The 26303-nt window shown below is 39.9% G+C and overlaps 1 protein-coding gene across 3 annotated transcripts in view; it reads left to right on the forward strand.

Annotated features, from left to right (window-relative positions):
• LOC137631022 (uncharacterized) overlaps positions 1–26303 on the forward strand; it is a 133249-nt gene that overhangs the window by 66123 nt on the left and 40823 nt on the right. For all 3 annotated transcript variants that reach the window (XM_068362576.1, XM_068362578.1, XM_068362577.1), the window contains 3 exons: positions 15791–15878; positions 16304–16352; positions 19413–19492. In XM_068362576.1, the coding sequence (XP_068218677.1) occupies positions 15791–15878; positions 16304–16352; positions 19413–19492 (217 nt within the window). The remainder of the gene's footprint in view (positions 1–15790; positions 15879–16303; positions 16353–19412; positions 19493–26303) is intronic.

The raw sequence follows: 26303 nt of genomic DNA on the forward strand, positions 1-26303 counted from the left end.
CCTGTTATAGGGGTGTTCGCCCTGGATATAACAGCTCCTGGAAGTCTTTCAGCATCCTGGAAGGATGGCTGGGCTTCGTGAGGAAAGCGGACTAATGAGGCAGAGTAATCATCAGAGTCAGCTTCCTTACCAGGTACCTATACTTAAGTTGTTTTTTTATGAAATATTTGTCAAAAAACTCTTGAGCATATACGCCTTTATTGTATTAATACTGGTCTCTACCCACCACCATGGGTGTGAATCAGCTATTATATATTCACCGGCTAAGTTTAATATTTAAAAATGATATTTTCCTTATAAAATAAATTTTTGAATATACTTACCCGGTGAATATATAAATTAAAGGCCCTCCCTTCCTCCCCGATAGAGACCCAGCGGACTGAGAAGAACTGGAGAAATTGACTAGTATATGCGGTATCTGGCCGATAGTCGGCGCTGGTGGGCACACCCGCAACCTTCACGGCGATCGCTCGCGAGTTTTTGGATCTGTCGGGCCGTCGGAGACGTCAGCTATTATATATTCACCGGGTAAGTATATTCAAAAATTTATTTTATAAGGAAAATATCATTTTTTTGTCCTCGTCCTCGGATGAGACAAAACAAAGAAAGGGCTGGTGTCAAGCTTCCAGACCCCTTAAAAGAAAAGTGGATGAAGGCTCACAAGGTCGCGATCCTTCACCACACAGGCCTAGTTGTAGTCATTGGGACTCGCCAGAGAACTTTCAGCTGCATACTCAATGCTCTCCGCCTAAGCGTTTTAACAAGACGTCAGATATTGACAGAATGATTCAGACTGAATCAGAAATTATTCCTGAGTCTGAGGTTACGGTGCATGCACTACCGTTTCCATCGGACTGGATTCAATCTCCCGCTTATGAGGAGCGTTATGAGAGTGACGAAGAGCGAGAATTCGCTATGGAAGTTTCGACCCCTGTTTCTCAAACGATGTCGCACAGGCGGCCTAAGTGGTCTATGGTGCTTGATATGAAACAACAACTATCTACTTTCATGCATTCTTATCAGACCGCAGTCGACAAAGTGTTGGTTCGTCACGATTCCGATCGTGACTTGATGTCGCACAGGCGGCCTACCTTTTCACGCGATGTTGATCGGGGTGATAGAAGTACCGCTTTTAAGTCTGCTAGTACTCTTGCAGTACCTGTTTCTGTTGAAAGTAGACGTCAAGCGAATGAGCGTGCCATCGGGGTTAATCATTCCAAGCGCGACGACAAGCGCCAAGCAGCTGAGCGCGATCTCACGAGCCAGGCGCTTGAGCGTGACGCTACGCGCCTAGTAAAGCGTGTCTTAAAACAAAGAGACCGTGACGTCTCCTGTCAAGCGGACCATGACACCAAACATCAGTCTATTTCAGTTCAGCATGCGCACGAACGTGACGCCAAGCGCAACCTTAAGGAGCGCTAAGCAAGTAAACAAGCTGAGCCACTTGATCGCGCGCATCGCGCGCCTGTCGCCCACGTGCGCGAGCGGCGTTTTTCGGAACTAGAAGCGATGACTCCTGCTGCTATTATTTCTGAAGAGGATCATGATGATCATTCATCCTTGGATGAACCATTTGACATTGCCTCTGAGGATGAAGGAAATAAAACAACACAACACTCTGTTGATTTCAGGAAAATTATGCTGATTTTCTCGGAATTATTTTCTGACAATTTTACTCCTTTAGCTCCTCGCTCCCCTCCATCGGAGTTTACAGTTGGTTTATCTTCAAAAACATCAAGGTTCACTAAGATGGTTCTCTCACGCTCTTCTAAGAGAGCATTAAAATTAATGGAGAACTGGATGCAGTCTAAGAGAGTTGCAGGAAAGACAAACTTCTCGTTTCCACCAGCCAAGTTAGCTTCCAAGTCCAGTATTGGGTATGAAACAGGAGGCGTCTTAGGTTTGGGAGTTCCTGCCTCTGCTCAGGGCGACTTCAAGTTTGGTGGACTCTTCTCGACGCTTTGTTATGAGGAGAACGAAGATCTTCTGGTCCATAACTGAATTCGATCATCTTCTTAAAGGCATATATAGAGCCTTTGATGTTTTTAATTTTCTTGACTGGTCTATGGGTACCTTGGGAAAGAAAGTCTCTGCTCTAAAGGACCCTGAGACTTCTAATCTTATTCATATTATATCCTGCATGGACAAAGCTGTAAGAGATGGTTGAAATGAATTGGCAGCCTTATTCACAGCAGGGGTGGTCAAGAAGCGAGAGACCATGTGCTCTTTTCTCTCTGTGGGGGTCACTCCGTTCCAGAGGTCAGAGTTGCTCTATGCTCCTCTTTCTCCTTCTCTTTTCCCTCAGGAACTGGTAAAGGAGGTAGTTTCTGCCCTCACTCAAAAGGCTACTCATGATCTGGTCGCTAAGTCGGCAAGGAAGGTCCTTCCAACGTCCTTTTCTACTTGTGGGTTCAAGGATGATTCTACTTTTCCACAAACGACAAAGTTTTTTTTGAGGAAAGACAGTCGGCAGAAGCAGCTTCAAACCTGATAGTAGAAGGACCAGAGCAAGAAGAGGTTCGAGGTCAGGCAGGAGCAGAGTCTGACTGCCTGTACCTTCAGACAGCAGTGGGGGCCAGGCTGCACAAATTTTGGCGGACCTGGGAGGAAAAGGGAGCATACCTATGGTCTGTCCAAGTTTTAAAGAAGGGTTACAAAATCCCTTTCATCTCAAAACCCCCATTGATTTCAAACCTGGTGGATCTTTCTCCCAAATACAAGGAAGAAGTAAAGAGGCAGGCCATGCAACTCCAAATGTCCCTCTTCCTGGAGAAGGAGGCTATAGAGAGGGTGAGGGACTTAAAATCACCAGGCTTCTACAACAGGCTGTTCCTGGTTCCCAAGAGCTCGGGAGAATGGAGGCCAATCCTGGACGTAAATGCCCTCAACAACTACGTCCAAAAGACGAAATTTACAATGGAATCCCCAAGTTCAGTTCTTGCGGCAATAAGGAAAGGCGACTGGATGGTCTCATTAGACCTCCAGCATGCTTATTTTCATGTTCCAATTCACCCAAGTTGCAAATGATATCTAAGGTTTGTCTACAGGAAGGAAGTATTCCAATTCCGGGCCCTATGTTTCGGCCTCACTACCGCCCCGCTGATATTCACAAAGATCATGATGAATGTGGCAAGCATGCTCCACTCAAGAGGCATCAGGGCCTCCCTGTATTTGGACGATTGGCTACTAAGAGCCCCATCATTCAATCGCTGTCTGGAGGATTTGCATCTAACAATGAGTCTGGCGAAGGAGTTAGGACTGCTGGTAAATGTAGAGAAGTCTCAATTGATCCCTTCACTGAGGATTCTTTATTTGGGGATGGAGATTCACAGTCTGACTTTTCAGGTTTTTCCATCACCCGAAAGGATTCAGTCAGCTCTCCTAAGGATTCGTGCCTTTTTAAAGAAGGAGCTTTGTTCAGTAAGGGAGTGGATGAGTCTCCTGGGAACCCTTTCCTCACTGGAACAATTCGTGTGTTTGGGGAAGTTAAATTTACGACCCCTTCAGTTCCATCTCAATTGTCATTGGAACAAGGGGAACAGTCTAGACAAAGAGAGCATACCTCTTACGGATCAGATAAAAGAGTGCCTGTGTTGGTGGAACAACTTAGATTCCAGGAGGGTCTCTCTTTGGAACAGAAGAGCCCAGACCTAGCGTTGTTTTCCAACGCCTCGGACTTGGGGTGGGGAGCAACACTGGGAAATTCAGAGATTTTGGGTCTGTGGACAAATCAACAATTAGGTCTCCACATCAACCAGAAGGAACTGTTAGCTCTCAAGGGGATCGAGAATCTAGTACGAAACAAAGTTATCCAAATCAATTCGGACAATACCACAGCTTTGGCATACATAGCGAAGCAAGGAGGAACGCATTCCAGGCCTCTTTACGAGTTAGCAAAAATGCTTCTCATTTTGGCACATCAAAGAAATATTTCCCTATTAATATGATTCATTCAAGGGGAAAGGAATGTGAGGGCAGACAGCCTCAGCAGGAGGAACCAAGTTCTCCCCACAGAGTGGACCCTGCATTTAGAGGTATGCAAGAAACTTTGGCAATTATGGGGTTGTCCCCTGATGGATCTATTCCCAACCTCAAAGAACAAAAGACTAGAGAATTACTGCTCCTCAGTTCCGGATCTCGAAGCGTCACACAGACGCGTTCCTGATGGACTGGTCACATCTAGATCTGTATGCCTTTCCACCTTTCAAAGTGCTGCACAAAGTTCTGCAAAAGTTTGTGTCTCACGAGGGAACCAGATTGACGTTGATAGCCCCATTCTGGACGTCAAGAGGTTGGTTCACAGAGGTTCTGGAATGGATGGGGGACATCCCAAGAAGCTTACCGTTGAGAATAGATCTTCTCAGACAACCACACTTGGCAAGAAACCATCTAAATCTCCCAGCTCTATGTCTGACTGCCTTCAGACTATTGAAAAACTCGCAAGATCTAGAGGATTTTCGAAGGAGGCAGCCAAGGCTATTGCTAGAGCAAGGAGAACTTCAACTATCAGAGTATACCAATCCAAGTGGGAAGTTTTTAGAACATGGTGTAAAACAAACTCAGTTTATTCTTCCAGTACCTCTATAGCTCAAATTACCGATTTCTTTCTAGAACTTAGAAGAAAGAACAATTTCTCCTCCTCTACCATTAAGGGATATAGGAGTATGTTAGCAACGGTCTTTAGGCATAGACAATTAGACCTCTCGACTAACAAGGACCTTCAGGATCTGCTTAGATCCTTTGAAACCTCTAAAAAACGTCAACAAGATTCACCAGCCTGGAATTTGGACGTAGTTTTAAAATTTCTTATGAGTGAAAGGTTTGAACCCCTGAGCTCTACTTCTTTTAAAGATCTGACTCTAAAGACTCTATTTTTAGTAAGCCTAGCAACAGCTAAAAGGGTCAGTGAGGTTCATTCTTTTAGTAAAAACGTTGGCTTTAGAAATGGGAAAGCTATATGCTCCCTGCAGCTTAATTTTCTAGCGAAAAACGAACGTCCTTCTCACCCTTGGCCAAAATCTTTCAAAATTGCTAATCTCTCTGATTTGGTGGGTGACGAAATAGAGAGGGTTCTTTGTCCTGTTAGAGCATTAAGAGTATATTTAGACAGGACTAAAAGTTTAAGAGGCAGTTCAGGCACTCTTTGGTGTGCTGTAAAAAAGCCTTCTTTACCTATGTTAAAAAACGCCTTATCATATTTTATAAGAATTTTAATTAAAGATGCTCACGCACAGTGTGGTGAGGCAGATCTTTAACTCTTAAAAGTTAAAACTCATGAAGTTAAGGCCGTGGCAACTTCAGTAGCCTTTAAACAAAAGCGTTCTCTGCAAAGTATAATGGATACAACGTTTTGGAGAAGTAAATCTGTACTCGGATCACATTATTCAAAACGTGTCCAGACTCTTTATGAGGACTGCTACACTTTGGGACCATTCGTAGCAGTGAATGCAGTAGTAGGTGAAGGATCTACCACTACACTCCCTTAAAACCCTAGTACCCTTTTTCCCCCCTTGGAACTTGTATATATATATTTTAGGATTGGAGGAAATTGTTAGACAATCTTCCGCAATCTTTGATTGAGTCAGGTAGTCAATTGTTCCTTGAGAGCACCCGAAACAAGGCTATTGGTAGAGGTCCTGTCATGTTATAGGTTAGTCACCGTTTGACAGCTCCTAGAGTTCTTCAGCCCCCTGGGTGGGTCGCTGGTTCTCAAGGACAGCAGACTTATGATTGCAGAGAGCCATTGAAGTCGGCGTCCTAAGTAGGTACGAACCCTTAAGCTAAGTTTTTTGTTTTATAAACTCTTAAGTGAAATTCCATTAATCTTGCTGTCTCTGACCCGCCACCAAGGGTGTCAATCAGCTATTATATATAACCAGCGGGTAAGTTTAAATGTTTAAAAATGATATTTTCATAATAAAATTAATTTTTGAACATACTTATCCACTGGTTATACAACTTAAAATCCCCCCCTTCCTCCCCTCTAGAGACCTATGGGCATAAAAAAATCTGAGACTAGGAGGGATAGTTCGGCCTAGCTCCATGGTGGCGCTAGTGTATACCTGGCATATAGATGCGATGGGAGCGAGTTTTGAATTTTCTGCCGGTCAGAAAGAATAAAGCTATTATATATAACCAGCTGGTAAGTATGTTCAAAAATTTATTTTATTATGAAAATATCATTTTTTTTCTTTATACATGAAAACATTCTTAATGTTTTTATGTCTGATTCTTTTTCTTCTCAAAACCATCCTTACTGTCCTCCCTTCAGTTGAAGTGGCTATCCTAGAGGATATTTACCCTTGAAGGGTGTATCGGCTCCTCCATGTTGACCATTTTTTTCCGACTTTTTACTATAGTCTATGGGTTTGATCAATCACTTTATTTATAATTCTGTATATATTGTTTTTATAAATTTTGTTAATCTAGTTTTTAAGTATGATGTCTCTTTTTTTATTGCTATTAATTCTTGTGCAGTCTGGAGACATTGAGCGAAAACCGGGACCAGTACGTCCTAGAATTTGTCAATGTCGTCTTCTGTATTGCAATATTCGTGGTCTTCATGCAAATATTCAAGACCTTACAGTTGCGTCCAGACAGTATGATATTCTTTTGTGCTCAGAATCTTTGGTTTCTAATATGAGGCACTCATCTGAGTTCCTTATAACTGGTTTTAAGAAGCTAATAATGTTGAAACGTGATTCCATCCCTAGGGCCAGGGGAATGGCGGTGTACATTAAGACCGAATACCCTGCTTCTCATAAGTCGTGCTATAAATGTGGATGTCATGAGATTCAAGTAATAAAAGTTTGTGGCAGTCATAACAACTTTTACTTGTGTTCGATCTACCGGAATCCAGACATGGATGACTCTATCTTCGATTGTCTTATTTCCATTATGGCTAAGATACAAGAAGATGATAGAAAGGCTTCTTTTGTCTTTGTTGGTGATTTTAATGCTCACCTTAGGGAGTGGTTAAGTTCTATTTCTCCTACCGATCGCCATGGCTTAAGAGCTTTAGACTTTGCCTCTGAATTAGGCTGTGAGCAAATCATAAGTGAAGCTACTCACAGGTCTGGTAATTGCTTGGACCTCGTATGCACTGACTCCCCTGGCGTTATAACTAGTAAGGTTGGTTCTCCATTTGGGACATCTGATCATACCTTGATTTCATTAGTAGTGAAGACTGAGCAGCCTGTCCCTGATGTATCATACTCTTGTAAAATTTATATGAAATCTCAAGCAGACTGGGATGGGATTTTGCATGATAATTTGTGCTTAAATTGGTCACAATTTTAGAGTAGTGTTGATCCTGTTGTCCCTTCGAATGAGAATCTAGTCAACATAATTGATAGGCCAATCCCTTCTCGTGTGCTAAGGTCCCCACAGCCTTCCGCGGCCTCGACTTCTCGACAACAGGCGCCTCCTCAGCAGGTAGTCTACCTCGCTGCTCCCCCTGGTACACAGCCCAACCCCTCTTGGATGCCCTCACCTGCATACAACCCTGCCTACGAACCCTCCGGTTCCTTTCGTGGATACCAAAGAGGGAGTTCCAGAGGTAGAGGACAGTTCCGCCAACGCGGCGGGCCCAGAGCAAGGGGTTCCCGTGGAGGGAGGGGCCCTAAGTTCACTCCCTCCCAATGATGTGATGCCGGTAGGAGGGAGACTTTATCACTTCCGGGATCATTGGACCTTCAGTCCATGGGCTCACAGCATAATATCAAGGGGCTTGGGTTGGAAATGGTCACAGGGATCCCCTCCTCCACCGGTGACCTTCTTCCAGAGACCCACTCCCATCCTGGAAGAGTACACTGCGGAGTTACTCAAGAAGAGAGCAATCAAGCGGGTTCGATCCCTGAAATTCCAAGGCCGCCTGTTTACAGTCCCGAAGAAAGACTCGTCGGCGTTGAGCGTAGTTCTGGACTTGTCGAAGCTCAACTCTTACATCCTTTGCGACAAGTTCCGTATGCTGACTATCTCTCAGGTACGGACCTTACTTCCCCGTGGGGCCGTCACCACCTCTATCGATCTTACCGACGCCTATTATCATGTCCCAGTAGCTCGAAACTTCTCTCCTTACCTAGGCTTCCGTCTCGGCAAGAGAGCCTTCGCATTCAAAGTCATGCCCTTCGGTCTCAGCATTGCCCCCAGGGTATTCACGAAACTGGGGGAGACGGTGCTCGAGCAACTCAGACACCAAGGGATACAAATCGTCGCCTATCTGGACGATTGGCTCATTTGGGTCCAGTCGCACCAGGAATGCAAAAGAGCTACGTCGAAGGTACTCCATTTTCTCGCCAAACTGGGCTTCCAAGTCAACCTCCGGAAGTCCCGCCTACAACCATCAAGCCTCTTCGAATGGTTAGGCATCCGTTGGGACCTCTCAAAGCACAAGCTCTCCCTTCCTCCCAAGAAGGTGAGGGAGATAGCTTCCAAGGTCAGAAATTTCTCAAACACAAACAGGTGTCCAGAAGAGCTTTAGAACGAGTCCTCGGCCTACTCCAGTTTGCCTCACTGACCGATCTCCTATTAAAAGCCAAACTCAAAGACATCAATCGAGTTTGGAGAAAGAGGGCGACAATACCTTTAAGAGACAAGACCTCGAAGATCCCCTCTGTCTTGAAAATGAGACTACAACCATGGTCCGATCGGAGGAACCTCTCCAAGTCGGTTCCTCTACAGTTCCCCTCTCCACAAGTGACAATTCATACCGACGCGTCTCTGAGTGGTTGGGGGGGTTACTCCCAACATCAGATGTTTCAGGGCTCTTGGTCACCCGCCATGAGACAGTTCCATATCAATGTTCTCGAAGCCATGGCGGTGTTCTTGACCCTGAAGAGAATCTCCCCTCCGAGGTCGACCCACATCAGAGTAGTCTCAGACAGCACGGCCGTAGTCCACTGCCTCAACAGGGGGGGGTCCAAATCACCCAACCTGAATCAGATCCTGGTCACTATCTTCACCTTGGCAGCCGACAAAGACTGGTTCCTGTCAGCAACTCACCTAGCAGGAGTCCAGAATGTGATAGCAGACGCATTATCCAGGACGAGCCCACTGGAATCGGAGTGGTCCCTGGACATGCACTCCTTCCGGTGGATACTCAGGCTGGTTCCAGGTCTCCAGGTAGATCTATTCGCGACCCGACTCAATCACAAGCTCCCATGTTATGTGACACCGAACCTGGACCCTCAGGCTTATGCCATGGACGCATTAACCCTGGATTGGAACCATTGGCAGATCTTCTTATTCCCTCCAGTGAATCTTCTACTGAAAGTCTTGCACAAACTCCGCTCCTTCAACGGGGCAGTAGCTTTAGTGGCACCTCACTGGCCAAAGAGCAGTTGGTTTCCTCTCCTCCTCGAGTTGAAACTCCGTCCCTTCCGGATCCCATTCCCCAAACTGACCCAGGTGGTCCAAACACGGACTGTGTCAGATTCCTCAAGGATAGCCAAAACCCTAACTTTGTGGATTTCATGAAGTTTGCGGCACGTAGGGACGCAAACATCGACCCAGATAATGTCCTCTTTATAGAATCAGACAAAAGGGACTCAACGATTCGCCAATATGATTCGGCGGTTAAGAAACTAGCGGATTTCTTAAGGACTTCAGACCATTCGGTTATGACTCCTAATTTAGCCATCTCCTTCTTTAGGTCCATTTTTGACAAAGGCCTAGCAGCTAGCACTATAACCACCATTAAGTCAGCTCTGAGGAAAGTCTTCCTGGTTGGGTTTAACATTAACCTGGCGGAGTCTTATTTCTCATCTATTCCAAAAGCATGTGCTAGGCTTCGACCTTCGGTCCGTCCTCAAAAGGTCTCTTGGTCTCTAAATGATGTCCTCAAACTGGCCTCCGACACGGACAACGAATCCTGCTCTTATATCACTCTTCTTAGGAAGACTTTATTTCTAACAGCTTTGGCCTCGGGTTCCAGAATCTCAGAACTAGCAGCTCTCTCACGAAACTCAGAGAACATGGATTTCCTCCCTTCAGGTGAGGTACTTCTTTCACCAGACAGGGCGTTCCTAGCTAAGAACGAGGACCCCCAAAATAGGTGGTCCCCTTGGAAGATTATTCCTCTTCTCCAAGATACTTCTCTATGTCCGGTCACCACTCTCAGGGCCTTTTTAGCCAGGACTGCTACCCGATCGTCTGGCCCCTTGTTTATCAGAGAACAAGGAGGTACCATTTCCATACGTGGCATTAGGCAACAGATCCTATACTTCATTAAACAAGCCAATCCGGGATCATTTCCCCATGCTCATGATATCCGATCGATAGCTACCTCCATCAACTATTTCCAAAATATGGACTTTGATAACCTTAAGAAGTACACGGGTTGGAAATCTCCTATGGTCTTCAAACGCCACTATCCAAAGAACTTACAGGCTCTTAAATACCCAACGGTTGCAGCTGGGAGCCTTATCTCTCCCCAGTGATCTTTTGTTCTTCCTTTCATCCATCTCTTCTCTTCTCCCTCCTACCCGCCACTCGCACCACGACGCCGCTTCCTTGGTGGTTCGTTAGCCCTAAGTGTATTACATATTAGGTTAATATGATTGTAACTATTATTGTTTTCCGTTGTTATAAAGTTGGGATATTCTTAGCCATGTCAGTTTTGTTGCATGTTTTCCTCTGATACTCAGAGGTTCCCTTGTTATCATGTTTGTTTATCCTTACTCTCACTATGCCCTGTGGCTAGTTTATATTTTATGCCTACTTACCTTAATTATATATGATTTTCTTTACATGGTGTTGTTTCTCTCCCCTTATTAAATTAGTAGTTATTGTTGGGCTTGGAAGGCATTCTCTGGTACATTTTCACCGGGCGCCACAGGTTCGACCCAGAAAAGGGATTTTGACGAAGGAAAAATCTATTTCTGGGGAGAGACCTGTGGCGCCCGGTGAAACCCTTCCCCTTATTTTACACGATCCCACCCTTTCCTTTCCAAGCCATCATGGCCAATACAGAAGGATGTTGTTCAGATGGCGCTCGCGTCGTGGCGTGGGTGGTGCGGCGATGGGGGTGTGTCTAGGGCCTCTGTATCGGCCCATCCCTTTGGCGAAGGAATTAACTAAATGGAAGACAACCTGTGAATTGTGGATTTCACGCGCCTTTGCTTTATACACGACACCCAAAAGGTGCTCGCGCGAGGGTTGTAACCTCAGCATTCCATGCTTTTATCTTTCTCTGGTATAATTGGAAGGTTTTTATCAGAAAAGATATACAAGAAGGACTTTTCACCGGGCGCCACAGGTCTCTCCCCAGAAATAGATTTTTCCTTCGTCAAAATCCCTTTTGGAGAAGCAGGAGGCCTATCATCTTTGGAAGGGTAACAGATCAGATTTGACCTGGAATAACTATACTCAGCTTAAAGCTTTTGCGCAGAGAGTTTATGCCCTAATTGAGAAGAAATACAATTTAACCATAAAAGAAACCCTTTCTGGTACAACTTAGGAACATCAAAGGTGGTCTACCCTTAAATCTATACTCTTTGGTGTGGATGTAACAGTTCCTCCTTTACTTAAACCAGATGGCTCAGTCACTCATTGTCCAAAGGAAAAGGCAACCCATTTGGCTGATTTTTTGACAGTAAACAGAGTAATGAAAATCTTGAACTTCCTCATTTCTGTTTTCCTGAGGCTATACTAACTAGTTTAGCTTTTCGATCTCATGAAATTACAGCTCTGTTAATGGACCTTGATGCTAATGGAGGTGTAGACCCAAATGGTATATTTCCTTTGTTTTTCATAAAGGCTGCAGATTTCTTAGCTCCAAAGTTATCTGTTATTTTGCGCAAGTTAGCAAGAAGAGGAGCTTTTATTTAGCCCTTGGAGAATCTCCCATATTATCTAAAGTTTTTGAATGTCTTTTGGCAAAATGTCTTAATAGGTTTGCTGGAGGTAATCATCTATTCCCTAGTTTACAATTTGTTTTTTGTAAAGACCTTGGAGCATGTGATGCCCTTCTTACAATTTCCAATGCTGTACAGAAATCCCTTGTTGTGGTCAGGAAGTTCGTATGATTGGCTTTGATTTTAGTGCTGCATTTGACCATGTTAATCATGAGGCCCTTGTTTTCAAACTGAAACAGTTGGGAGTGGGTGGGTTGTTTCTTAGCATTATTATTGATTTATTAGGTAATAGATCTCAAAGAGTTGTTGTTGATGGGCACCATAGTGAGTATAGGAATGTGATATCTGGTGTTCCACAGGGTAGTGTTCTTGGCCCATTACTTTTCATACTATATACACATGACATGTGGTTTGGCCTAGAAAGCAAGCCTGTTGCATATGCAGATGATGCTACTCTCTTTGCATCAATTCCATCCTCTGAATGTAGATCTGTGGTTGCTGAATCCCGTAATAGAGATTAGCTAAAATTAGTGCATGGTGCAAATTATGGGTTATGAAGTTGAATCCTAACAAAACTCAAAGTATGATTGTAAGTAAGTCAAGGACAGTGGCTCCTCAACATCCAGATCTCAGTATTGATAATGTTTCTTTAACTGTGTATGACTCTTTTAAAAGTTTAGGTGTGATCTCGACAGCAAATTTACTTTTGAGAAACACATTAGGTCTGTGTCTTCTTCAATTGCACAAAAAATTGGCTTATTGAGAAAGTCTTTCAAGATTTTCAGTGATCAATCTTTTCTTAAGAAGTGTTTTAATTCTTTCATTCTACCTTGTTTCGAGTATTATTCTCCTGTCTGGTCTTCATCTGCTGATTCTAATCTTGATTTGTTGGACAGAAACGGTCTATTAAATTTCTTATTCCTGATCTAGACATTAATCTTTGCCACTGTAGTTCAATTAGTTCATTATGCATGTTGCATAAAATTTTCCATAACTCTTGACCATCCTTTACATTCAGATCTTCCTGGACAATTCCATCCCGTTCGTAATACTAGGCAGGCAGTTAATTCTAATGGCCAGGCCTTCTCCATCATGAGGCTAGATACTACACAGTATTCTCGAAGTTCTATTCCAGCTGTGACCAAGTTGTGGAATGATCTTTCTGATCGGGTAGTTGAATCAGTAGAACTTCAAAAGTTCAAAGCTGCAGCAAATGTTTTTATGTTGAACAGGCTGACATAAGTCTATTTAAAGTTTATATATGACATCTGTTTTGACATTGTTATTGTTTTTAGAATGATTTTTTGTTAATTTGTTCTCATCGTTTATTTATTTCCTTATTTCCTTTCTTCACTGGGCTATTTTTCCCTATTAGAGCCCTTGGACTTATAGTATCTTGCTTTTCCAACTGGGGTTGTAGCATGGATAGTAACAATAATAATAATATACAGTATATTTTAAGCTTTTTTTACAGTGAATGTTGTTTGTGTGACAGCATAGTGCGGCAAGTTCTCAAGTGTGAGGAGCTTTCGCTTACGATCTCCCCGCTTGAACGCCAGACAACCTGTTGGCTGGGGGTCTTCCGAGTGACTCGTCTGTCGCCGAAGGGGAGTCGTCATCGTTTGGATACTCCATTCGGATGTTAATGCCGCCCTCCCCTCTTATGTGTTCTTAGAGGAAATCTGCTTGCGGTCTTCACAGAGCTTAATTTTGGTCTTGCTCTTTCTCACTGAAAATTCCACTTGCTTTACGTTGGCGGCCAACAGATCCTCTGTGGGAGAACACCTTTCCCGTTAGTGGATTAGGTTGGGCTTCCGAATGGTTTTCTTCGTTAATTAAGTTGAAATGAAAACCTTTTTGTAATTCAACTTTTCAGCTTCAACACCGCTCTCCTTCATGTGCCGATGGTCCAACGGCCATTCTTGCCTGCGTAGAGTGTGCATGACCTTTTAGCTTGTCCGCTCCCCCTTCCCGCTACAGGCTGTAGTGGTTTTCTCATATAGTTTGCCTTGTCAGCTGAATTGATTAATAAATTGTAATTCTAGTTTTGTTACAGTTTTTAAGCTTCCACTCGCCTTCCGTCGATGTCGGCCGACGAAGGTAGTGCGCAGTTGTTAAGGGGACTGTCTGATATGGTGGTTGACATAAAAACTTGAAAAAATTGAAAACCACTTTATTATTTCTATGTATGCAGGAATATATTATACATGCTCTCCAGAAGTTTCAGCCAATTATTTTTACAAATAATGAAGATAGAGCGGACTTTTTGGACGTCATCCTCACTGCGTCATCTGCATGACTGAGTTTGACAGGTTTGTTTTTGTGTGTTAATTTTTACCACCTATGCGACTTATGACAGTTCAACTTTATAAAATTTTTTTCGGGGTTTATGACGTCGTAAGTCTATCAGAAATAATACGCTAATAGGACAAATATTTCCTTGGAAATAATCTTTTTTCTTGTATAAAATTAAACTGATTTATCTTGGTAAATTAGTATTTATTTTTATTGATAATATACAGTATACATTTTCAGTAAAACATACCCTCAGAAAAGTTTTCATATCTTTTGAGTTCATATCTCATGTCTGGTGATGTCATATTACTGGCGGAAAGTGACCTGGCTATAATACAGTGATCTCTTTCCAATTGGCAAATGGTTATTATTAGTATTCCCATTATCAAAACATCAAGTAATGATACAGAGTATTTTGAGGGTCTATATAGGTTGTTATGAATACTATGTAGTGTAAATTTGATTCTACGCTATTTTATTTAATATCTGGTAATAGATCGATTTTTATCTAAACAAAGTACGTACACTAATAGGACAAATATTTTCTTAAAAATAACATATTTCCTTTTACATTATGAAAATGAAATACTTTTGATTGGTAAGTTATTATTTTCTTTTATTTCTTGCAATAAAAAAGAAAAGGGATTTACATATTATGCAAGTCATTCTTTGTCAAGTTTACGTCACGTTTCTTGTGACGTCATATTTCTAGCGGAACACCGAGTAACGATATCAAGTGTTTTTGTGGTCTTTATTAGTAGTTATGAGAATAGTACTAATTACCATAAATTTAAGAAAAATAGTCAAGTGATTTCCTTTTGATGTGTTACTAATATTCCCATAATCGAAACATCAAGTAATGATACAAAGAATTTCTAATAATGTATGAGAGAGAGAGAGAGAGAGAGAGAGAGAGAGAGAGAGAGAGAGAGAGAGAGAGAGAGAGAGAGAGAGAGAGAGAGAGAGAGAGAGATTGTGTGTGTGTGTGTGTGTGTGATTGATTTTTAATTAAATTGTTCCGCCATCACCTGTCTCCCATAAGTACTGCTTTAAATTAAAAGTTACCAGAATACGCAGTTGTGTGTGAGACGGGTACTTGGTTACCCCTCCTACCCCCTACCGCAAACTAGTGGTTTGGTAATTCCACCTCGCTAAAAGTCTTATGGCTAGTTTCAGCTTCGCCGAAAGAATAATCCCTATTAAATAGCTAAAGATTTGTACATTGGGAAAAATACAAATTACTTCCAGATTTGTCATTTTAGTCCTGTTTATGTTTATTTTATGTTTATTTTGTTTTATTTTATTTTTTATGTTTTGTAGAGTATTTGCTGTAAGATTTAGAAATAATGAGTACATTTCATTTGAAATTTCTGTTGTCCTTGACGTCAAATAGTTTGAGAGACATGTTCAACATAATAATCATGGAAAATTTTACTGCATGTTCTTACTTTTTTTTTATTATACAGATGAACACAGAGTGAGAATAAGTAGACTCCAACACAAGCATTATAATGAAATAGTAAAATATCTCACTACAGAATATGGGCAAGGTTTGCAGGATTTTGTTGTCAGATATAAATGAGACAATTGGAATTACAATTAAAATGTTTATTTTTATCTTTATTTTATATTTTTTTCAGAGAGAAATACTTGAACAGCTAGCTGAGGTTGTAATCAGTGGGATTGAATGTAAAACCAGGTTACTTGGTAGAACATCAAATAATAAAGGTAAATGTATTTTGCTATGTTTCTTTGTGCAAAATTCATTGGATTTTATTCCCAAAATTTTAAAATGCAGTTTTAATTTCCAATGAAATAAACTCAGGCCAGGTGTCTATGAATTATTTTGCAGCATTCTAATAGCTTACCAACGTGAAGAATAAGTGTTCATCACAGAACTGCTTCTTGGTCTGGATTACCAAACATTTATGAAGTATTCTTGGAAAATATATTTGTTACTCATTATTATGTTTTAGTTTGGGAAATTATATTATCTAAATGCAGGCTTAAAGCAGCAGTTATATATGTTAAAATTTTCAATTAAAGATCCTCTTTGTAATTATAATTTTTAACATTGAAGATACTAAAATTAGTGGGAAATATTTTCTTTTATTTTGGGAAGTTAAATATTTTAAACATTCAATTTTTTGCAGGACGTCTGAAGGACACATTTGCAGCTTTAATGTCACTTCCAAAGGAGAAGTAAGTAGAGTGTTATTAGTATTGATCAATTCAGTTGGGTCTGTAGTTTTTGTTCCTTCTATTATTTAGATATTGTAATTCCAAATAAGACTTGAAATTATTTCCGTAAGGTCTTTTAGTCCTGTGTCTTACATGGGACAGTTTACAAGATCTAGATATGTCACCACCATATACTGTAATGTCTCTTTTTATGAGTAACAGGATTATGTGAAAATCGGTATGAGAGCATGAAATTTCAAATCTTATGGCATGAGCTTTGTATTGGTATGCCGTCTGCAATTTTTTGTGGAAAAGTACCAAAGAGACTAACACATGGTGCGTAGGAAAAAGTCGCCCTATAAGGTACCCCCACAGTGTTTATGGGATTCTTATGCCATTTTGTTTTGCTTTTCTTCCCCTCTGAAACCTGGAATCTTTCAGTTTCTACGCAGTGCTTGTACCAGCATCACTTAACATATCTGGTGAGGATTTTTGGCAGTGATCTTTGGTAAAGTTGTGACTACATGCTCGAATTGTTCATAAGTCGTTAATGTACAAGAACCCCTAGGGTTAAATTTTAGCCTTGGGTATGCATAACATAGCTCAGATGCCTATGGTTTTCAGAATTCAGCAAATAGTCCCCTTTCATATAAAATCAAAATCAGATTATTACAAATTATGTTTTATTTACTTTATAACCTCACATTACTGTGTATAATACTGTAAAGTACAATATGTTGTTATCAAACGAGAAACATACAAATGGCTGTACACACGAACTACGTTTATGTAGATATTAACATAATGTTTACACTACATTTCAAATAAATGTACAGAAGGTTATCTTATTCAGTACTGTAGTTTCATTACCAAATTCTTTTGTAGAAACTTACTGTATTATGTACTTCCTGAACATAGTCTTATACTGTAGTTTCATTACCAAATTATATGGTCGAAACTTACTGCATTTATCTACTTCATGAATATTTTGGTGATGTTAAATGCAGATGATTATTGTATTTGCTGTTGTTTGGTCCGAAGGTGGCGGCCACTATTTTTGTTTTATTTGGTTTGTCATGACTGACGGAATAAGATACCAAGGCAGCAGAGACATTCGTGTCCGAATTTTAAAATGTTCATGGATTCCGAGTCTTAAATGCTGCAGCAAGTGTTCATTTTCAATTAAACAGTTTTGTTCTGGAAGAAGGATGCCCAGAATGACCTTCATTACTGCAGAAGAGAAGGTAATGTCCAGTCATAGGCTCATGAAGGACTGTATAACCCTGCTATTCTGTGCTAATGTCAGAGAGGAATGCAAAATCTAACCTTTCCTGGTGTATCACTTGGAGAATCAACAAGCCATTAATAATTACATGGTGGTGAAGAAGCAACTTTGTCACTTGGAGGTCAAATGAACACCTTGCCTGACCAGCATTTTGTTTGTGGAATGATTATGATAGGTTTCTAGTCCTGTGGTCTAAAGTACCTCATGGACAAGAATCATGCTATGCCTGCTCCTCCTCCAGCCATTGAAGATGGCCTAATGGATGAGTTCAAATTCACAAGATGACCCTCTGGCTGCCCAATACCACTTCAATTCTCTAACCCATGAATCAGTAGTTGATCTCTTAACTTGAAAAAACTGGACCTTGAAAGCAATGTTCCAGTGATGCTCGGAGGTCACTGAAAGGACCAACTGCTTCCTCCCAGGTCAACTGCCTCAAAATGATTGACAAAGATTGGGAATGGGTCACCAAGAGAACTTTTAATTCTGCATGCAGGAAGCTGCAACCTGAATACAGTACATTGCAGAACATGGTTTTGAGGGATCTCAACCCTTGGAGGAGGCAGTTGGCAGTGAAATTGTGTTCTTGGACAAGATGATTGGGTTGGAGGAGGACAGGGACAACACCAGTGATCTAGTTGAGGAACATAGTGGCAAACTTCTTGCTTTGAGCAAAATCATGGAGATGTTAAAAATGTGCAAAACCTTGCAAAATTTTGTAGAAATACATCCCCAAGAAAAGGCTTCACCAGGGTGAATCATTTTACGGACAGTGCAATATCCATATCACTTAAAGAAAAAGACAAAACATCATATCTAGATAAGTGCCCTGTAACGGTTGAATGGAAGAGTAAAAGGAAAATCACTATATGACCAAAAAGTATAAATTAATTGATTCAGTTAGTGATAGTGAATGCCCTTCAAATAACAAAACTCCTAATATTTTACGTACCAGCTCTCATGGAGAGAGATTGCTCCCTCCAAGCAGTGACCTCCTCCTCTTATCTCTTTCCTACATGACCCAATTCCATCAGAACGTTTGAGTCTGCAATATGAACATCGGGGAAATTTTTTTTTATAGAAAGAATATAATTTTGATGATAAGATTTATTTTCATATTCACCCAATGTTCATATACCTGATGCCCACCTTTCTCCCCATTGACTAATGATGTCAAGAGGATAGGATATTAGCTGTGACGTCAAGGCTAATTAGAATAGGTGCGGCTAAGCCTCACCTTTTGAGTTACCTTTAGTCACTAGATTTCACTTTAATGGACAAGAGATGTCAGTTCTTGAAGGGAAGAATGGGAAACTTTTAGTTCTGTGTAGTGTCATATTGAGTCCGCTTCAAGGACAAAGCAATGTGAATGTCAGGTAAGTATAGAAATAAATTATATTAGAATCAATATTATTTTCATTCAGATATCAAGTTCATTATCTATTTAAAGAATATGCAGGTTTTGTTTATTAGTTTGAGTCTTTGGAGAATGATTTAGAAGTGTAATGGAACTTGCATGAAGTGGTAAAAGGTTTTACTATCAAATACCTCAGCATTAATGACCACTGTAATTGCAATGCTAATTTATATCAATTAATCTGTTATTCAATATGCCATAACCTGATATACGTAAACTGACAAGGAAGGAAATATCTTTATCCTTTGAAGTTATTTACGATAAGGTTCATGCTGTTAAGAATATTTTTTATTCCAAAATAAGTACCAGATGTGACTAGAAAAGGGAGTGCTTTGGTGTTCGTAATTTTTTAAGTCTTTGTTATTTCTTTTATTTTCAGTGTGCAATCTGGTAATGGTGGAGTCTCTGTGAAAATGGAGAAAATAAAACATCTAACAGCATCAGAGCAGAAAGTAAAGCGTAAGTAGCCTTTAGTAAAATTCAAACTTTTATTTGGAACCTACTCAAAATATTCAGAATGTTTTTATATAGTTTTTTCCCCAAAACCTATCAATCACATGAATGGCTCTTTAATCCCTGCTCCATTTCTATCTTCACAATATGTAAAGAGAGCCTGGTGATTGATCAATACCTAAAGGTCCATGCAGCACATGCATTGTTTTACAAGTGATAGTGTGTTTATGTGAGAGAATCGTCGGGTTTTGGGTCATGCGTAGGTCATGAATGTCACATATAAGTTTGATTAGTTTGAAATATTTTACTGATTTTGTTTGATAAAAATATCAATTTGCCTTTTATAAATTTACTGTATATTTCATCGAATATCATCATCATATTCTTATATAAGTACACCACCGATTTTATAGCAACTGATGGTCTGACACATATTCTGATCCAGACAAAATCATGAGAGGGTATTTGAAAATCCCTCGGCCACCATACTACAGTAATGCCTCACAATACGAAATTAATGTGTCCCGGAGTGACTTTCAAACCATGATTTTTTTCGCGTTATGAGTCGACTTTTACACGTAAATCGCCTAATTCATTCTAATCCCTATAAAAACACCACATTAGATTGATTGATAAGGCTGTACTGTACTAAACATAATGAAATACAACCATTTAGATAATACATTACCTAACCTTTAATAATCTGTAAATGAAATGTATAGTTAGAAATACAGTACAGTAACAAAAATGTGGAACCTTATCTTTAGAGTGAGACATTGGTTGAAAGCGAAGGAGGATGGCAAACGGCAGAAAACATTAACAGGTGGTAGAAAATATCAACACTTAACTTTATGAAATACATTAATAAATGGCAGAAAACATTTACACTTAACTATACAAAACACATTAACAAATGGCAGAACAATACTGAACGATGAACTTAAAAATAAATTTCTTTTATTTTTACCTTTTTCTAATTTTGTATTTATTTTTTACTTTGCATTTTATATTTTCTAAATTATATTTTTTTCATCACTTCCATTTTTCTTTTTTGGGGGATCACTTTGAGCTTCCTCTTGGCCTACTAGTATTGAAGGCCTCTTTAATAAATAAATATCCAAGGAAGCTTGTTTATGGCCGTTTCTTAGAATGTTACTGAAATGACTCTGGCAAACTTCATTACATTGCTTAAGAATACAACCTGTGTGTAAACCTTTTCTGGGTGTCTCTTCTACAAGAACTGCCATTTTATGTTAGGCAGCTAGACCCTCCTTGATTTCTACTGTTGTCAGAGGGCCATCTTCCTCCTCACCGCTAGAGAACTACAGTGAACCCTCGCTACTTCGCGGTTCGACCATCGCGGATTCACCACTTCGCGGATTTTTTCCATAACCCATATATATACAGTAATATATATATATTATATATATATGTATGCATGTATTTATGTATATATGTATTTATGTATATATGTAGGTATGTATATGTGTATACATATAAATATATATATATACACACACACACACACACACATATATATATATATATATATATATATATATATATATATATATATATATATATATATATATATATATATATCTAAAGTAGGAAGATGTGATGTAGTTCTAAGGGAAAAGTATGGGAAATATGTCTGGGTAATAAGCAAAGCTCTACCTCCAGTTTGTTTCTTCATTATGATCAGAGATAAATGTAAATAAAACATTGGTTGCCATTTTTTATCGTGCTTTTTAGCGTGTTTAGGAAACCATTGATATAAAATCGCCTTTAATATTTGTGCCTGTTTTAGTTTAGGGTACTGTAGTACATGCATTAAGTGTTCTGTACATTAAAGGGTAGTTTGTTAACAGTACTACGTACAAGGGAAGGTTTTAAAAGTCTGAATATACATGTTGAATAAATAGGTAAATATGGTGTCACTACTTCGCGGATTTTCACCTATCGCGGCCGCGTCTGGAACCTATCTACCGCGATAAACGAGGGTTCACTGTATTACTAAACGACGTTAAGGTGCATGGCCAGACTGTCTTGAATTTTTCAGACCACCCCTGAGAAGCTTTGAGCTCTGGGTGTACCTGCTTCAATGTCCCTTCTCCTGTGTCCCCTTTAGCCTAAGCACGCAAGAGATCACCGAAGATGGCACTGGCCTTCTGACAGATTATCGTCTCGGTGATCGTGTCTCCAACGATTTCCTTATCCTTAATCCAAACAAGAGGCAGTCTCTCCATGTCGTCTTAGACATGGCTCTTCTTGCTGGAGAAAACAGTCATACCCTTGGAAGGTGTTGCTGCTTTGATGGCTTCCTTCTGTTTAAGGATGGTTCCTATCGTTGAGGGATATCAACCATATTCCTTAGAGATCACACTTAACAGCCTGCCAGCCTCATACTTCTTGATTATTCCAAGCTTTGTAAAAGCATCCTCTTCTTCTTTCCCTGCACATCAGCAACTTCCTTGGGACCCATGGCTATTAACGTGCGAGTTGAATAATGCGACACGATACAATTCAGTAACTAAAAGCACAAAAGTGACATTACCAACACGAATTAAATGTTATTGATAGCACTGCCGAAACGAAATGATCGAGGGCCGCTGATATGTAGATGCATGATAAGATAGAGGCTGACCAATTGGAGAGCAGGATCTTATGGCGGTAACTAGCATCAGAGTAGGGAGATAACCAATGGGATCGTAGTAGGATGGTGGCGAGTTTATGGTTGGTGGCGTACAAATTTTGAAATTATTCTCAGCCAGGCGAATCTCGTACTGTACCTCATTTCATATCAAAACATTTTATGCAAATTTCTTCAACTAGTTTACACTTAGTATCTGTCTTAAGTACATATATTCATTAACAATCTGTAGAAGTTCGTTCATAACCCTTATTTGTTCTGTCTGTATTTTCATTAAACATTATCTTAGTTTTACTCATATTAATTTTCAGTCTTATATTTCTGCTTTCTTTATTTAGGTCTTTTTTCATCTTTTGCAATTCCTCCCTTGATTCACTTTACAAAACTATGTAATCTGCAAATCTGAAGTTGTTAAGGTATTCCCTATTAATAATAATTAGTTTCCCAATTTAAATTTTCAAAAACTTCTAGGCATGCTGTGAATAATGTAGGAGAGATGCTGGCTTCCTGTCTAACTCCTTTCTTAATTGGAATTTTCTCACTATCTTTACAGTATATAGTTTTAGGATTGTTGTACTTCCTGTTCAAGTGTTCTAACGTAAATTTCACTTATTCCTTGTCTTTGAAGGGGTTTCATTACTGCTGAAGAGTTGACATTGACCTAGCAAGCAGGACAATGCCCTAGAGACACCATATGTACATATCAGTGTCAAAGTCCTTTATCCATTTAAGCTAGGACCAGGGAGGGCCAGGCATTGGTTGCTGATACTCAGCAGGTAGACTTATAGACTCCCCCCCCAAAGCCCCTATCCTTAGCTTACAAGAATGGTGAGGTTGCAGATACTAAAGGAACTAATGAGTTCGAGCGGGACTCGAACCCCAGTCTGGCGATCACCAGGTAGAGGCGTTACCAATAGGCATAATATGACCTTTGTAAATATTTTATATATTACGGAGAATAAACATATTGGGCAGTATTTTTTCAGGTCTTTTGTGTCCCCCTTTTTGTGAATTAGTATAATGATAAATTTTTTCCAACCTCTAGGCATTGAGCGTTTTTGCAGACATTTTGTGTAAAGTTAAGTGAGTTTTACTACTGTGAAATCTCCTCCAACAATTATGAAATCAATTGTTAGGCCATTCTCTCCTGCTGCTTTGCCTCTTTTTGTGCCTTTTAATGTTTTCTTTACTTCTGTTATGTTTGGTATTGGCTCAGGTGTTTCATTCATTTTATAGGCAAAGTTATTTTTTATATCACTATTGTATAGAATTGTACAGAAATCTTCTGCAATTTTTATCACTCCATCTCTATTGATGATGATATATCCATTTTCATCCTTTAGAGCAAACATCTGTTGGCGCCCTGTTCCAAGTCTTCTTTTCATCAATTTGATGTTACTTCCTTCCCTTAGTTTTTCCTCAATTTATTTTTACTGCGCCTATGAATGCCTTGGGTTTTTAGTTTGTTTTTGATAGTTCTGTTAATTCTATTTGCCGTATATTTCCGCGTATAAGACGACCCTATTTTCCAAAATCTAACTATTAAAAATGGGGGGTCGTCTTATACTACCGTTATAAAAATCACACCTTGAATTCTATGTCAGGTTTATCAGTAGGCTAGTGTAGGTTGAGGTGCGATAACTACCGACACACATGAAATGATTTACATTAAGATATAAATATATAATAAAAGTAATAAAACCATTTTTACCGTATACTGTATATTATTCATGAAGGATTTGCTTTGTTATTTCATTTATTTTGAATTTATAAAGATACAGTAAGTAATATCATCATCTTTACATAAGCTATATTTCATAAGATACCTGGTGTTGCAAAAGCTAGCCTAGGCTATACACAGATGGTTTTATGATTGAGCAGTCGTCTTATACTACCGATATGAGATAAATTCATAAATTTTTGCTCTAATTTTGTACCTCGTCTTATATAAAGGTCGCCTTATACGCGGAAATATAATCTTTTGGATTTTACCTGCATCTCCAAGCTTTTTTTTTATTTGGTTTTGGTCTTGTTTGAAAACTTTTCTACCTATCTCTTTGTGCTGATCCCAGCATTAATTTTGTTAAATTACTGCTAATTTCTTTTTTACTTGCTTACACTTCATAATATAGCTGGGATTACCTATTTTGTATGGCTAAACTAAACTCATCAGATTTTTATCTTATTACTGGAGTGTTTATTTTTTTCTTAAAATTTTTTCTTTTTTTCCTTGGATCTAAAAAATTTTTGCTTCTTGCCATTTTAGGGTTGTTTCTTTAACTTGTTTAACACTGTTATATCTTTAATGAAATTAACTTTTTCCCTGATAACAAAATCTATTTAATTTTCCATTTCTCCATTTGGGCCTCTCCATATCCATTTTCTATGTTCCTTTTTATAATAAAAGGTATTCATGATTTTAAAATTGTTAAGGTCTCCTCTGTCATTCCTTGTGCTTACTCCAAATTTACCTTCTTCTAGTAAACTTATAGTTTTACCTTCAATAGTTTGTTGAGTGTAGTTGGAAAAGTGTATGGTAGAGTATTGATTAATAGGATTAAGGATAAAACAGAGAATGCAATCTTGGAAATACAGGGTGGCTTTAGAAGAGGTAGGGGTTGTATGAATCAGATTTTTACAGTTAGGCAGATATGCGAGAAATATTTAGCAAAAGGTAAGGAGGTGTATGTTGCGTTTATGGATCTGGAGAAAGCATATGATAGAGTTGATAGGGAAGCAATGTGGAATGTGATGAGGTTATATGGAGTTGGTGGAAGGTTGTTGCAAGCAGTGAAAAGTTTCTACAAAGGTAGTAAAGCATGTGTTAGAATAGGAAATGAAGTGAGTGATTGGTTTCCGGTGAGAGTGGGGCTGAGACAGGGATGTGTGATGTCGCCGTGGTTGTTTAACTTGTATGTTGATGGAGTGGTGAGAGAGGTGAATGCTCGAGTGCTTGGACGAGGATTAAAACTGGTAGACGAGAATGACCATGAATGGGAGGTAAATCAGTTGTTGTTTGCAGATGATACTGTACTGGTTGCAGACACAGAAGAGAAGCTTGACCGACTAGTGACAGAATTTGGAAGGGTGTGTGAGAGAAGGAAGTTGAGAGTTAATGTGGGTAAGAGTAAGGTTATGAGATGTACGAGAAGGGAAGGTGGTGCAAGGGTGAATGTCATGTTGAATGGACTATTACTTGAGGAGGTGGATCAGTTTAAGTACTTGGGGTCTATTGTTGCAGCAAATGGTGGAGTGGAAGCAGATGTACGTCAGAGAGTGAATGAAGGTTGCAAAGTGTTGGGGGCAGTTAAGGGAGTAGTAAAAAATAGAGGGTTGGGCATGAATGTAAAGAGAGTTTTATATGAGAAAGTGATTGTACCTACTGTGATGTATGGATCGGAGTTGTGGGGAATGAAAGTGATGGAGAGACAGAAATTGAATGTGTTTGAGATGAAGTGTCTAAGGAGTATGGCTGGTGTATCTCGAGTAGATAGGGTTAGGAACGAAGTGGTGAGGGAGAGAACGGGTGTAAGAAATGAGTTAGCGGCTAGAGTGGATATGAATGTGTTGAGGTGGTTTGGCCATGTTGAGAGAATGGAAAATGGTTGTCTGCTAAAGAAGGTGATGAATGCAAGAGTTGATGGGAGAAGTACAAGAGGAAGGCCAAGGTTTGGGTGGATGGATGGTGTGAAGAAAGCTCTGGGTGATAGGAGGATAGATGTGAGAGAGGCAAGAGAGCGTGCTAGAAATAGGAATGAATGGCGAGCGATTGTGACGCAGTTCCAGTAGGCCCTGCTGCTTCCTCCGGTGCCTTAGATGACCGCGGAGGTAGCAGCAGTAGGGGAGTCAGCATTATGAAGCTTCATCTGTGGTGGAAATGTGGGAGGTTGGGCTGTGGCACCCTAGCAGTACCAGCTGAACTCGGTTGAGTCCCTGATTAGGCTGAAGGAACATAGAGAGTAGAGGTCCCCTTTTTGTTTTGTTTCATTGTTGGTGTCGGCTACCCCCCAAAATTGGGGGAAGTGCCTTGGTATATGGATGGATGGAGTACTTTAAACAGACCTTGATACTAAAATCATATTACCCATATTTTTCAATATTAAACTTAGCCGGTGATTATATAAGCTGCAGCTCTGCTGCCCGACAGAAAAACTCTACGGTCAA

The sequence above is a fragment of the Palaemon carinicauda genome, chromosome 39 (assembly GCF_036898095.1).
Source record: "Palaemon carinicauda isolate YSFRI2023 chromosome 39, ASM3689809v2, whole genome shotgun sequence".
Taxonomy (NCBI): domain Eukaryota; kingdom Metazoa; phylum Arthropoda; class Malacostraca; order Decapoda; family Palaemonidae; genus Palaemon; species Palaemon carinicauda.